At 40.1% G+C, this 13,818-nt stretch overlaps 1 protein-coding gene across 2 annotated transcripts in view; it reads left to right on the top strand.

Annotated features, from left to right (window-relative positions):
* The window catches only part of LOC122478227 (microsomal triglyceride transfer protein), a 59,689-nt gene extending 46,728 nt beyond the window's left edge, over positions 1-12,961 (top strand). For both annotated transcript variants that reach the window (XM_043571760.1, XM_043571771.1), the window contains exons 13-18: positions 1,587-1,684; positions 1,790-1,911; positions 3,519-3,746; positions 7,602-7,726; positions 9,913-10,083; positions 11,586-12,961. In XM_043571760.1, coding sequence (XP_043427695.1) covers positions 1,587-1,684; positions 1,790-1,911; positions 3,519-3,746; positions 7,602-7,726; positions 9,913-10,083; positions 11,586-11,757 — 916 coding nt within the window. In that variant the 3' untranslated portion in view covers positions 11,758-12,961. The remainder of the gene's footprint in view (positions 1-1,586; positions 1,685-1,789; positions 1,912-3,518; positions 3,747-7,601; positions 7,727-9,912; positions 10,084-11,585) is intronic.
* Positions 12,962-13,818: the final 857 nt, after the last annotated feature.

The following is a 13,818-nucleotide window of genomic DNA, read 5'->3' as shown; positions in this document are numbered from 1 at the left end:
TACTGAAATGAGAGGGCTGAAAAAGAAATTTCCATTTCCCCTGAGTTATTTGCACGGCAGTACCCCCAGGAAAGATCAAATTTGAGTATTTTAAGTTGAAAAGGAAAACAGGTATGGGGGGGAGTGGGTGTTGGAAAATGGATAAAGAGAAAGGAAAAAAAAATAAGGCAGTAAAAGAAAAAAGGTGTGAGAGGAGTGAGTAGACAGGAGAAAAGAGCAGGGACAGATAAGGAAGAAGAAGGAGCAGATGAGTGAGGGAGGAAGAAGCAGTCTATCTACAACCATGTGTTCCTAGTAGAATGGATTTGACTTCTATTTCTTTGTTTATTTTTATGAGACTCTGAGAAGGAGATCCTGAGTGGGTTTTCTGTCCTTGTCTTGTGAACCTAGTGATGCAGGGGATGGTAAAAGAGGAGGCTGTGGGGTAGAGAGCAGCAGGGAAAGGCGAGGAGACCATTGGAAACACTGAGGTTCAGATTCTCACGACCGGAATGGTTCTAGTTGGAAAGGACATCACAGGCCACTTTGCTTGGCTTCTCTCCAATGTGCGGGTCTAGTCTCCTAGCAGGGAAATCCAGTCTTTGCTTGCACCTGGCCAGTGGCAGGGGGCTCACCTCCCCTGAGGGAACTTGTGTCATTATTCACAGTGTCACTAGGACTTCTTTGTGTAACTGAAAGCTTCCCATTGGCCCTATTTGCCCCAATCCTTGGAGCAAAGCAGAGCAGGTCTAATCATTTCATCCACCCCCAGGCCCTTTGAATATTACAAAACAGATATCATGGTGTCCTCAGCCCTTCTCCAGGCTAAATCTTATCACCTAGTGATATTGGGTGGTGGGGGGCACCTATAGGGTCACCATTTCCACCTCTCAATAAGTTTCTACCTCAGGTCCAGATCCTAATTTCTTGAGTGGATTATTTTGATATTTTTTGTGGTGGTGTCATAATTTTATTATTCCTGATATGATTAGTGTTAAGTAGTCAAGATTGGAAAGATCTCAACAGTCCTTAGATAGTAGACAAGATAGAGGCATAGGGCAAGGTTTAAGACTTACTTTAGAGGAGATGATCATTTAAAAATGGGTTTTACTGAGATGTCTCTTTAATTGAAAACTACAGAAATAGAAAAAATTCCTGGAAATTAACTGTGATATGTCATCAGCCACTGGTATCATTAGAGAGTGTAGGAAAATATTTAAAGAAATATTGGGCAACTGCTCCACCATCCCCTGTCTGGTACAGCTTTCCTTGCAAGTATATACTATTTAATAATACAACCATAATGATTCTTGGAATATGTGTTTTCCACTCCTGAGGTGTGTCCATCAGGTAGTTTAAGCCATTCATAGCTGGGCATCCTCGTCTTGCTTTCATTTTGATACCAAACCAAATTTCAAATATCTGAGGAATGAAGGGGAAAGCCCTAACCCTGATGCTGGCCCTCCAGCTGGCACCTCCCCAGTCTTGGAGCAGCATGGGGAAAATTTGGCCCCTCTTTTTTCCACTGAGGATTTGTTTTTTTTCCCAAATCTGACTTGGGAAACAGCCATTACAATGAATGTGCTTTTTCCTTTTACGTGTTGCAGCAAAATGGTCCGTAGAGTTCTGAAGGAAATGGTTGCTCATAATTATGACCGCTTCTCCAAGAGTGGATCCTCTTCTGCCTACACTGGCTACATAGAACGTACGTAACCCAGAAAGGGGTTCTCCCTCTCTGCCCTTCCGCAAGTTGGTATCGTGGGAACTGTTACTAAACTACAAGAGTTGTTTTGTTTTGTTTTGTCATTAGGTACTCCCCATTCAGCATCTACTTACAGCCTTGACATTCTTTACTCTGGTTCTGGCATTCTAAGGAGAAGTAACCTGAACATCTTTCAGTACATTGGGAAGGCTCATCTTCACAGTAGCCAGGTAACTCATTTTCCATTAATTTTGCTTCATAAATATATAAGAAATTAGTCTGAAGTAAAATAAAAAACATACTGATGGTAACACTACAAAATGCGTAAGTTAATGGTGGCTTCTGTTTTAAGTTGCTCACAATTCCATCATTTGCAGGAAGCTATATGGTTTATAATGCCAGAGAAAGTTTCAAGCATGAACTTGAAACCTAAGTAATTTGATTTACTAGACTCGTTAAACATCCCTTCGTCATTTCAAAGGCAAACATATTCACAAAGTTGAAACTGTGCTAATATTTTTCAGATATGTTTAAAAAATATTTTATTTTTATTCATAGATATATTCGTTAAAGCCCCACTCATCTAACTCTGGAATATATTTTCCTTCTCTGGTTGTTTCTTAATTTTTTTTACTGTTTATTTATTTTTGGGAGAGAGAGAGAGACACAGAGCACAAGTGGGGGAGGGGCAGAGAGAGAGAGAGAGAGAGAGAGAGAGAGGGAGACAGAATCTGAAGCAGGCCACAGGCTCTGAGCTGTCAGCGCAAAGCCCGACACGGGGCTTGGACTCACTAGCTGTGAGATCATGACCTGAGCCACCCAGGCGCCTCCCTTCTCTTCCCTTCTCTGGTTGTGTCTATGAACAGATTGATTCCCCATAAGAACTTTGACTCTCTAAAGAGCCCATCTATATTTTTCAGTACCATTAGGAGAGAAAAGAATAAAGTGTAGGCATGTGATGACTGACTGAATTCCATCTCTTTAGTCTTACACAAAATTTGGTTATAATCTATAAAGTCTTCCTAATTATGAAATATACTTCTTTTTATGCGTATCAAATTATAGCCTTCTAAATAAGCTCATTTAAGTTTTAAAAATGGTCCAGTCCTACACAAACTTGAGTTCTTATCAATATTATATTATACACCCTTTGGTAGGACGCTAGTCAGAATACCTCTATCCTGAGGAATTGCCATCTGTTTTCTGATATGCATTCTGAAATGCCAAGCACCCACTGGGTATGGGGCTGGTACAGAGGACAGAGAATATGTAAGATTCCTATGCATGGTGGAGATCTTGATGTGAGCCTCCATCATCTTTTCTTTCAGCTAGAGAGAAAAGTTTGATAGGAAGGGTGTGAGTCATGCCTTGGAGTGTTCCATATCCTCTTGTAGCAATAGCCTCAAGGCAATTGTCCCAGCATTTCTCCATCTCCTTCTTGGGGCTCTGCCAGACAGCTGATCCATTATGTATGACAGTCCTGGAGGGATTAAGAGTCTCAAGGATGACACCACAAAAAGGAAAGTTCATGGCATTGGCAGTCACACAGAAGGGGTTTGAGTTCTGCCTCTGCCATTTGAATTTTTTGTTTTTAGTTTTTGCCTCTACAAAATGGATCAATGGGTGTGGGAACTAAAGGAAGAAAATGAATTCACCTTATGTTCAGGCACAGAGGTGTGGTTTGTTTTGTTTGTTTTGTTTTGTTTTGTTTTTGTTTGCCTAGCTGCTGCAGATACCTCAGGTTTTGGAAAGTTCTAGCAATAGCCCAGGAGCCTCACCGTCACTTAAGGAATAGGCAAGGAGCTTACGTCATGAATGTGATCTGCATTTCCCCTAGGTAGTCATCGAAGCCCAAGGCCTGGAGGCCTTGATTGCGGCCACTCCCGACGAGGGGGAGGAGAACCTCGACTCCTACGCAGGCATGTCAGCCATCCTCTTTGATGTTCAGCTCAGACCTGTCACTTTTTTCAACGGATACAGTGATTTGATGTCCAAAATGTTGTCGGCATCTGGTGACCCTATCAGTGTGGTGAAGGGACTTATTCTGTTGATAGATCATTCCCAGGTAATCCATTCATTCTGCAAATATTTATTGAATCCCTAGGGTGTTCTAGGCACATTTTAAATGTGCTCAAAGCTTGGAGAACACAAGACAAATTTGCACCCATCTAGGAATTCACATTCTAAGCATCCACCCTAGTGGTATTGCCGCTCGCCCTTCATCCTTTTCCCCTTTGTTACAGGTAAGCAGGGTTTTCTCTCAACTTCATTAGCCCATGAAGACATCTCACTGTTGAGGCAAAAGAGGATATAGTCAATATAATATGAGTATAATAATGCCACATATATCTCAATAAAACTGAAAGAAAAAAAAGACAATACTGATGCTGACAGAAACAAAGAAATTAATGGAGAAAATAACCAAGGCTCTTTTTGTTGTTAATCAAAACTGTGTCATATGGCTATCTCTAGCTTCAAGGAAAACCGGTAAATGTAGTTTTTCAATGGGTGCATTGTCACTCCGAACAAATGAAGAGAAGGACACAGGATCTGTCATATCCCTTAATCCTCAAGGTCACATATGAAAAAACAAGTCTCAAATTATATCACAATTTTACATTGCGCATACCCATTGTAGTATTGATTCTGGCGAGATGAATTCTTAATGAATCTATGAAGAAGGCGTAAGAGTGCTGAGTAAGTGGTCCACATTTTAAGACACAGGAATAATTATGGTTCAACACCATCTGTGTGTATTCAACTACCTTTCAACAGTCTGATGGTCAGAATTGGGGTGTGAAACCTGATAAAAACAGTAATCTAGATCAGGCTCAGCAGACAGTTTATGTAAGAGGCAGAAAGCAAATATTTTAGGCTTTGTGGGACATATGGTCTCTGTTGCAACTACCTAACTCTGCCACTAGAGTGGAAACAGCCATCAGCAATATATTAACAAGTGAATATGCTCCAATAAAATTTTATTTACAAAAACAGCAAGTGGGCCAGATTTGCCTGCAGGCCATAGTTTGCCAACTCCTGGTCTAGATTATCTTTTAAAGTTCTTCTGTTCATTAAGAGAGGGCACCTAAGGCGTATTCTAAGGCAAGATCATCCTGTAGCTATTAAACGTAACCCAATGTCTGAATTTCAGATTGGAGTATTTGGCAGATCAAGGGTAACCATACAAATAGGCTCTTTGAGGCTCCCTGGCTCTGCAGAGCACTCCAGTAATGCCATCCCAGCTTCAGAGGCACATACCACTCTAGGTCAAGTGCTGACATTGAAGGAAATTTTGGCAGTGGATAGCCTGTCACAGCCACCAGGGCAGATGGAATTACTCTGTGCTTACTCTTGCTCTCTCTTTTCGTCTAATTGGATTACTCTTCAGAGAAGGCTGTCTGATAAAGTCAGCTTAATAGAGAGATCCTCTTTAGCCAGCAAAGACCATATTTTCCTGAATGGATGCAATGGTACATGTTGTCAAAATATTAGCGTTTGAACTGTAAGAAACACCTTTGGGGCCAAAGGTGCAAGATCAAAGGAGTCACACTAGCTACAAATGCAAAGCTTTAGTATCTTGTTCCTATAGTTCATAGACAATAATTTAAATAAATATGCATCCTGGGTCAAATAAGGACATAAACCTATGATCTTTTATCACAATATTTCTCAGAAGATGCTTTCTTGCACACCAGGAGACAAAAGAGAGATGATTTTGTGATAACCATGTGTGGTAATAGAAAAGAATCCGCCCTAGAGACAGTCTGGGTTTTATTCTGTCTCCACATGTGCCACCAAGCCTGAACCTCCTTTTTAATCTTCAAGATATAATGCCTACCATGGAAGATCAGTATGGGAATTAAGTGAGATACCAAATGTAGACCCTTGGGGACACAGTAGGTGCTCAAAACTGTTAGTTTCTCTTATTTTATACCCTCAAAAATTAGAACCACTGCACTATGTGGTTCAGTCCCTTTCCCAAAGAGAGAGTGGTTTGCTCTTCTACAGGGGTTAGTGCTCTGTCCTTCCACAGGGGCTCAGGAAAATTCCTCTGTGACTACAAATAAGAGTTCTTCCATGATCCCTTTGCATGAGAGAAATTGAATCTTCCAAGAAAGCCAGGGTACTCCCTAAAACCCAGACCACAATGGAAATGCTCTCTCCCCATAAAAGGCACATCGTCTAAAAGCTGTGAAATGTTCTTTTCCATGGCACTTGGTGTGCTTTGATATCTACTTAATGTATGGCCAGTGGGAAAGCTAAAGTCCACATCAAAGACCTTTTTTTGATTGAGTGGACTAACAAGATTATAGCTTTCAAATTGGGAAGAGATCAAAAGATCCAAGGAAATACTTTTAAGATAGGGCACACAGTAGGATTCATTTGGGAATAATCACAACCACTGTGCAACTACAGAACTCTGATATCTGATATTCTGTAGTTCATAGGCATAGGTTAAAATTTGGGCATAATTTCCTGGCTTTCCTAGGATAATTTGTGTTCCTTCATATTAGTTATGATATATGAGACAACCTCGTATCATACTACAACCACATTTTATTCTAGACTAAATGTAGCTGTTAAGTATTCTTAGGGCTCTCCTAATGTGTCCTGAGCTCTGTGTCAAGAATCTCATGCTTTCATCCAAGTGTGTTTTAGACTGAAAGTAGCTTCATGCCACAGTGAGACTTTTTTGATATACCTGGTTTTAAATGAAGGCCTTTGACTGAGATTTCTTGCCATGTTTTTCGGAAAGGGGGGAAGAATTCAAGGAGATCAATATGATCCTTTCTAGAAAGCGAAATCACGGCATTTATAGTTGGTGAAAGCATGGCTTCTTTGGTCTGAGTAGGACAGTTACATAAGGAAGTTAGTCATGCTAGCAGTTACCATGAATCTAAGATCTTTGGAGGGATATCAAAATTAAGGATATGGAGCCTTTTTTTCCAGAGCCATTATCATTTCCAACACTGTCTCCAGTCAATCTGATTGCAATCCAGCTGAAGAACTTTTAAGCCAATATCACCTCATTAATGTACTCAGAAAATGCAAGACTTAAATGTTGACAAACAACACAAAACAGTGGGCTTCAGACAACTGCAAAATTACTTAGGATGGACTACGTTTGTAAATGAGAAGTGTCCCTCTGGAATATGCTCTTAAGTTCATGTTGGACTTGTTTGTTAATTTGATGTCATTTCAAATGTCAAACAACAAGGTGTTAAGGCTTAGTTAGATTGCCTTGCCTTCCTTTCCCAACTTTATCTAGGCAATTCCTGGAACTTGTATATTGCACCAGCAGTTTTTATTCTGCACTTACTTTGCCAGCATGATGCTGCAGCTGCCTATATTTGACACAGCACATAGCTAGAGAGGTGCTGAAGGACCACAAGAGATCATCCAGCCCAACTTCTTACCCCCACCCCAAAGCCACAGCTGGATTTCGGGTGACGATGCTTTCATTTTCCCCATTCTGGTAGTTCTCAAATTTATGTGCGTCAGAATCACGAGAGCTTATTAAAACCCACATTGCTTGGCCCCATCCTCAGAGTTTCTAATTCAGTAGGTATGGCACTTGCATTTCTAACAAGTTCCCAGATGTTGTTCCTAAGGGGAGCACACTTTGAGAACCTTTGCCTTTCCCAAAGTGAGGCAATGATTGAAAAACATCACTCATCTGAATTGGCACTGCACTTCTCTAGTATTTTAATAGACTAAATACTTGAGCAAATCAACAGTCTGCTTCTAGTGATCAAGATTAGAATAATGTGTTTCCAAGCCTAGAGAAAGACTCCAACATTAGCATAACCCAAATGGTATTATGTATAGCAGGAGGTTGAACATGCCTTTGGAAAGGGGTAGACTAAATTTGCTTATGATGATGACAACGATGATGATGATGATATATTTTTGCTTCTAGGAGCTTCAGTTGCAATCTGGACTAAAGGCCAATATGGATGTCCAGGGTGGCCTAGCTATTGACATTTCAGGTGCAATGGAGTTTAGCCTGTGGTATCGTGAGTCTAAAACCCGAGTGAAAACTCGGTAAGCATATGTATAATATTCTATGCAATGAACTGCAGAGATATGCTTTTGGAATTGTTTAGCTCTCTGATTTTTCAAAAATCTGTATTTTCTATTTGTAATGACTAAAGCATAGAGCAGGAAGAAACCATGGGAACTCATTCTTTCCATAGCTTCTTATGAGCCGGTTAGTTATCTAATCAACTCAGCCAACAATGGTCACACTTTTAAAGACGTCCACATACAGCATGCCCCATGGATGGGAAGTTCATTTTCTCTTAGTATTCCACGTTAGTAGTTGACAATGCTCTCAGGAAATACTGTCTTGAAGCAAACATTTTAGTTTATCCCTCTTGTTGGGATTTTAAATGTTCCCTCCTTTGCTGTCTTCAGTGGAGAAAAATTAAAAAGATGATCACTTGTGTGCAGAATCTATGTCTTAAATGGTAGGAGTCCTTAAGTTTTTCATTAGCGTTCATTTTTCTAAACAAAATGTCCTCAGCTCCTTTTGTTTTTCTAATATAGGTGTCAAATCAAATGAAAGTATTGTATTTTGAGTAAAAGATGATAAACTGAACCAGTGTGATAATCAAAAGAATGATTCTGTTTGTTGTAAAATCAAAGTAAAGAATATGGAAGTGCAATTGATTTTTACCTTTTTTGATATTTATTTCTATTTTTAAGTTTATTTATTTTGAGAGAGATAGAGACAGCACAAGTCGGGGGAGAGGCAGAGAGAGAGAGGGAGACAGAGAATCCCAAGCAGGCTCCACACTGCCAACACAGAGCCCAGCGCAGGGCTTGAACTCATGAAACTGCAAGATCGTGGCACAAGCTGAAACCTAGAGTCGAACACTTAACCTACTGAGCCACCCCGGCTCCCCCCTTTTTGATATACATGAATATGGTGGGGCAGAAGTGAGATAGGAGTGATAAAATTAAATTTTTGACTTATGTTAAACTATGGCTAAAGGAATTGAGAAAAATCAAAAGGCAGCACATTTAATGTGAAAGGTGACCCAGTGCTACTAAAAGGAACCGAAGAATGAGAAATAGAATGGGCCATCAGAGGGATCAGCGGTATAATTTAGGGCTTCCCAGTGAATTGGTCTTCTTTCTCCTTTTTCTGAAGTATTTTCTAGATAGAAGTTTCCCCAAATTTGACTGAATTGAATTCTTTGCAGAAACAAACCAACAGCAGCAACACCAAAAATTATCTGGATTTTTAAGAAGGACACAGTATCCCTAAGAATTTACCAGTATCCACATTGTAGCCAATCTATTTTCAATTTTTCATTTGTTCATTTAAAAAATATCTCTTAAGCCTCTGTTGAGTGTAAGATATTAGAAGGTATGATAAGGGATTCAGGGATTTAAATGATACCACCTCTGACCTACTTTTACACTGACAACAACAGCAGCAGGGACTTTAATTTGCACAGCAAACCTTGATAGTATCCTTCTATCGAAATAGCAGGAGCATAAACTCAGATTAAATTGTGGAGTAATTTCCACAATTTCATTTAAAGTCTACAATTAAATTAGAGTGATCCTAGAGGTAAGCCTTCTGCTTCTTCATCATCATCCAAGCCATGTTCCCCAGTCAACCCAATCTGCCTACTCAGTTCTCAAAGCGATTACTGGAGCACCCACCACATTTGTCCTTCCTAGGGCACGCCTGTACGTGCCCCACTCTAGGAATCGTTTTTTGTGACACAATATTTTTTTCAAATATCTTGGCAACCATAGATATAGAGACCCTTTGGAGACAGTAAACAAATGGAATTGAAATAGCTACACAGAAGCCCGCAGAGAGATAGTTACCAAGAGCATTGTTACGAATGTCAACTGTCTTTGTGAGTTTAGACTTTGTTTTAAGCTAGCTCAGGTGTTTCTGACTTCCTGAGAGAATCACATTCCAAGCATGTTTTTACCCTGGCCCTTGGTATGCCCATAGCAAACAGTAGTACCTGATAGACACTTCATCCCCAGATCTAGAACTGAAGTCTGTGGGAGGGCTCAGGGGAGGGGCAGAACTTCACTGCCTAATCCCTGAAACTAGCCAGGCCCTGATTACCAGCAGAACTCTGACCACATTTAGGTCACACGTTAGTGAGTTCAGACCCTATGAAATTATAGCTGTTGGTCCAAATCAGTTAAATGTGATATTAATGGTGTTTGTTTGTTTGTTTTACCTAAATCTTTAGGGTGGCTCTGGCAATAACTGGCAGCATCACTGTAGACTCCTCTTTTGTGAAAGCTGGCCTGGAGATCAGCACAGAAACAGAAACAGGCCTGGAATTTATCTCCACGGTGCAGTTTTCTCAGTACCCGTTCTTAGTTTGCATGCAGATGGACAAGGACGGAGCTCCACTTAGGTAAGAGGCAGCGCTCGTGGAATGTTCTCGGGCAGTCCCCATTTGGCCAGGAACTTAACAGCCAGTTTTGAGCGTTTAGTTTCAGAAATTACAAGTAAATGATAAAAATACAGTGAAACATAAATTTCCTTTACATAATAAGAGAATAATTGATAAAGCTTTAAAAAAAAAAAAAGTCAGCTTCCAGGATACCAAGAAACTATAAGGACCAGTTCATTTGATTCTGGAGATAATATCGTATTCTAGTCCAGAAATAATTTATCAAGGTAACAAAGGGATTTGATTCACCATAAGAGTTGCCACGTAGTTTCAGCAAAAATAGTGGATGTGTATTTACTGTCAGTTAACTTCACAACTGTTTCCTGGACAGAAAGTGCAAAACAAAACAGCTGGCAATTATTTAGCATGGGTTAAGAGCCCAAATTAATTCATAAGTTTTAGGGAATTGTACCATAGCAACTTGACCTTGTTTAAGTTTTGGCTCAAGCTTGAGAGTTTGGGATTTTGAATAAAAAAAAAAAAAAATGCTTTCAGTAGAATTCTTAGTGTCTCAAATACTAAATATATGATTGTTCATGTAAGTTTCCTAGCACCTCTTCTACCCTATAGCATCTCATTTATACTGTGTCCTTTGACTCTTCTAATGGTCATTTGTAACAGTACTGCCACATGGAAGTAGAATGCTTTGGGTCTAGTTAGCGCTGACTCCTCTGTTAGTTGTAGAGGTCACCCTGACACACGTTATTAACCATGAAGGCACTTTGTATGTTTAAAACAGCAAGCCACATCTTCTATCATCTCCTTCAATAAGCAGGCCAGAGTTGAGCACCTTCTTTATTTTACTGAAATTTCATGACCCATATAAGGAATACATAAATGATGTAAGTACAAAGATGAGTGGGTTGCATTTTTACAGATAAAAGATAGTAGATTATAATCAGAATGTTAAGCTATTGTTAACCCACACTAACTTATTTTTAGAATAAATCTCCATTAATGAATTAAAAAAAAAATCAACCTTCCTGTGGTTGAAATGCAGTGACCACCAACTCAGGCTCACAGCTAACTGGTTTGGTTCCACATTCCACTTGGCCCAGAGCTCAAGGAATGTTATGCCTGTCAGCATTCTCAGCCTAAATCCAGTTGGACTAGCTCCCAAGGTGGGGCTCCTGGAATGATGGGTGGGAGACATAGCAAGGTCTGCAGAGCTTAACGGCATCTCCAGAAAGCTGAGAAGAATTTGGACCTTCATTCTAGAAAAATGTGTGGCAGGGCTCCTATATTCCAGGAATCTACAGTTTGTCTATTGGTATAGAAAGACATGGGAAGAAAAAAATCACCCCATTCATGGGAACGGAAACTGGTAGTCTTTGGCACTCCCATCCTTTCTCAGATTGCTTTGAAACAGAAGCTTCAAGTCTACACTCAATAATTTGCCTCTGAAGAGTGTGGGGTAACTTGAATATGTGTATAATTTTGTTATTGTTGCTGTCGTCATGCAGGCAATTTGAGACCAAGTATGAAAGACTGTCCACAGGCAGAGGTTACGTCTCTCGGAGAAGAAAAGAAAGCCTCATAGCAGGATCTGAATTCCCTCTCCACCAAGAGAACTCGGAGATGTGCAAGGTGGTGTTTGCTCCTGAGCCAGCAAGTACTTCTAGCGGTTGGTTCTGAAACTGATTGGTGATGTTTCACTTGAATCTGTCTTCCCAGAAGGGATACCATGTGACATGCCTGTGTACTTGCTCTCTGAGAGCACAGTGTTTACATGTTTACCTGTATTTAAGATTTTTGTAAAAAGCTATGAAAAGCCTCCAATGATTAAATGTGGGCCTATTCGGTATGCTCCCTATAGTGTCATTCTGAGCCAACATACGTGACACTTCCGGCAACATTCCCAGTTTTCTTGTCCCTCCATCAAATCCCGTTTGGTGCGGTGGGAAGAGGGCTGTCCTGAGAAGAAACGATTGTTTATAAAACACATGACAAAGCACGCATATGCTCGGGAGAACCCAATTTTGTTTTAACAATTTTTAATCAGTGTGTATAAAAACCTTGACAGGACCTTAAGCATGGCTCCTTTCTACCAAATGTGTTGCCCAATCAGAAAACTAAAACAAAAACAAACAAAACACCAGACCTTTTTCTTTTTTTCTTTTTTGAGGGAAAGTGGGGGGGGGGGGAAGGGATATGACTTTCTAAACACTTTTGTCACAGCTTCAAGAGTGAATATTTATCTCTTTTGTTGTTAGTTTTACTAAGTATTGAGGTAGAAGGCACACAGATTTAGAACATACATTATCTTTCTGCAGACCATAAAGTCAGACTGCTAGAAGAAAGCCATTTAGTTCTCTGACTTCTGCCCTGCAAAAATACTGGACTTAGCACATAAGAGTTGGAAATACTAATTTCAGAAACTCCATTTGATTTTACTTGTGCTGTCTCTTTGAGACTGTCATGTGGTACAGTGTCCTTTATAAGGGACATCTTAATCTAGTCATTATTTTATCTTTCATTCAACTGTTTTGTGGTGAAAGTTCTAGTCTGTTTGAATACAATCTGTACAAAAACCAGAATGGCCAAAAGACTTTAACACTGCTTTTAGAAACGGATGGATTTGGACTTCTAAAATATGAGATCAAGAAAATATTGTCTTTATCTGTACAAATTGAAAGAGCCATGTTAAACATCTTTAAATATCTGTTAATAAAAACAGATATATGTGTTGATAGTGATAAACTCAAAACAGATAATAGTGCTCATTTGCCCATTACACACACACACACACACACACACACACACCATGGACGTTTAGCTAGCCCATCACTGGTTGTAAATTTTAAATGACGTATGGTGAAATAAACATATGGAAATCCTATTGAACTGCTTTTGTCTTCCATTACTTTGGACACCATATTTCTCTGTTTCTGCCACTTTCTGAGCGCAGACACATATGCAGCTAAGCTTCTGCCACTCTATAGAGCAGGCCAGATTCTCCAATAGGAGGTCAGAGCCCTTTGGAAAATGAGCCTCTGAGAATAGCCACAGTCAGAACCTGTTGAAAACAAGCTCTAACTGCAGTTTTCATAAGGCTCAGGGCCAGCACTTTCATTGTTATGTTACTGAGAAGAGAAACAGGAATCAAAACCTGGAGGGGGGGCAGTGTATCACTGGTGGTGGCATTGGTCTTGGAAGGAGTACTCTGTAAAGATACGCATGCTACAGCAAAAGCAAATTGATCTAGAGCACTAAGTTAGAGAAAGATGTCACGGACATCTCAGAAAGGAACCTCAGCCATGTGATGCTTAATGAACTACAATTGCTTCTGTAAAATGTAAAACAATAATTGACTCAAGAGTGATGACTGTGGTGTTCTGGACATTAGAGTTATAGGACTTCCCAACTGCTTGTTTGCCGGGCCGAGTCAAACGCTGCTGCCCATTTGGAGAATGGATAGTACTTAGCAACTCTAACTTGCTCCAAAGAAACAAGAAACCTGAAGCATAGAACAAACACTACCTCCTGTCTGGATGAAAAGGTAGAAATTTAAGAGGGATGGAGTGATAGTCCACATTTTGGAATGATGTATTGGAGCCAGAAATGTAACCATAAGCCTCACTTGTAGTCTCTGACTTCACTGCTTCAAACACCAGTGTCCGTAGCTCTGTCCCCTGCAAAGATGTCTTCCTGGGAAGGTGCCGTAGCTTCTTCCTGTATACCTTAGAGATTTAAGCT

Source organism: Prionailurus bengalensis, chromosome B1 (genome assembly GCF_016509475.1).
Source record: "Prionailurus bengalensis isolate Pbe53 chromosome B1, Fcat_Pben_1.1_paternal_pri, whole genome shotgun sequence".
Taxonomy (NCBI): Eukaryota; Metazoa; Chordata; class Mammalia; order Carnivora; family Felidae; genus Prionailurus; species Prionailurus bengalensis.
This window is presented reverse-complemented; position numbering and strand designations above follow the sequence as displayed.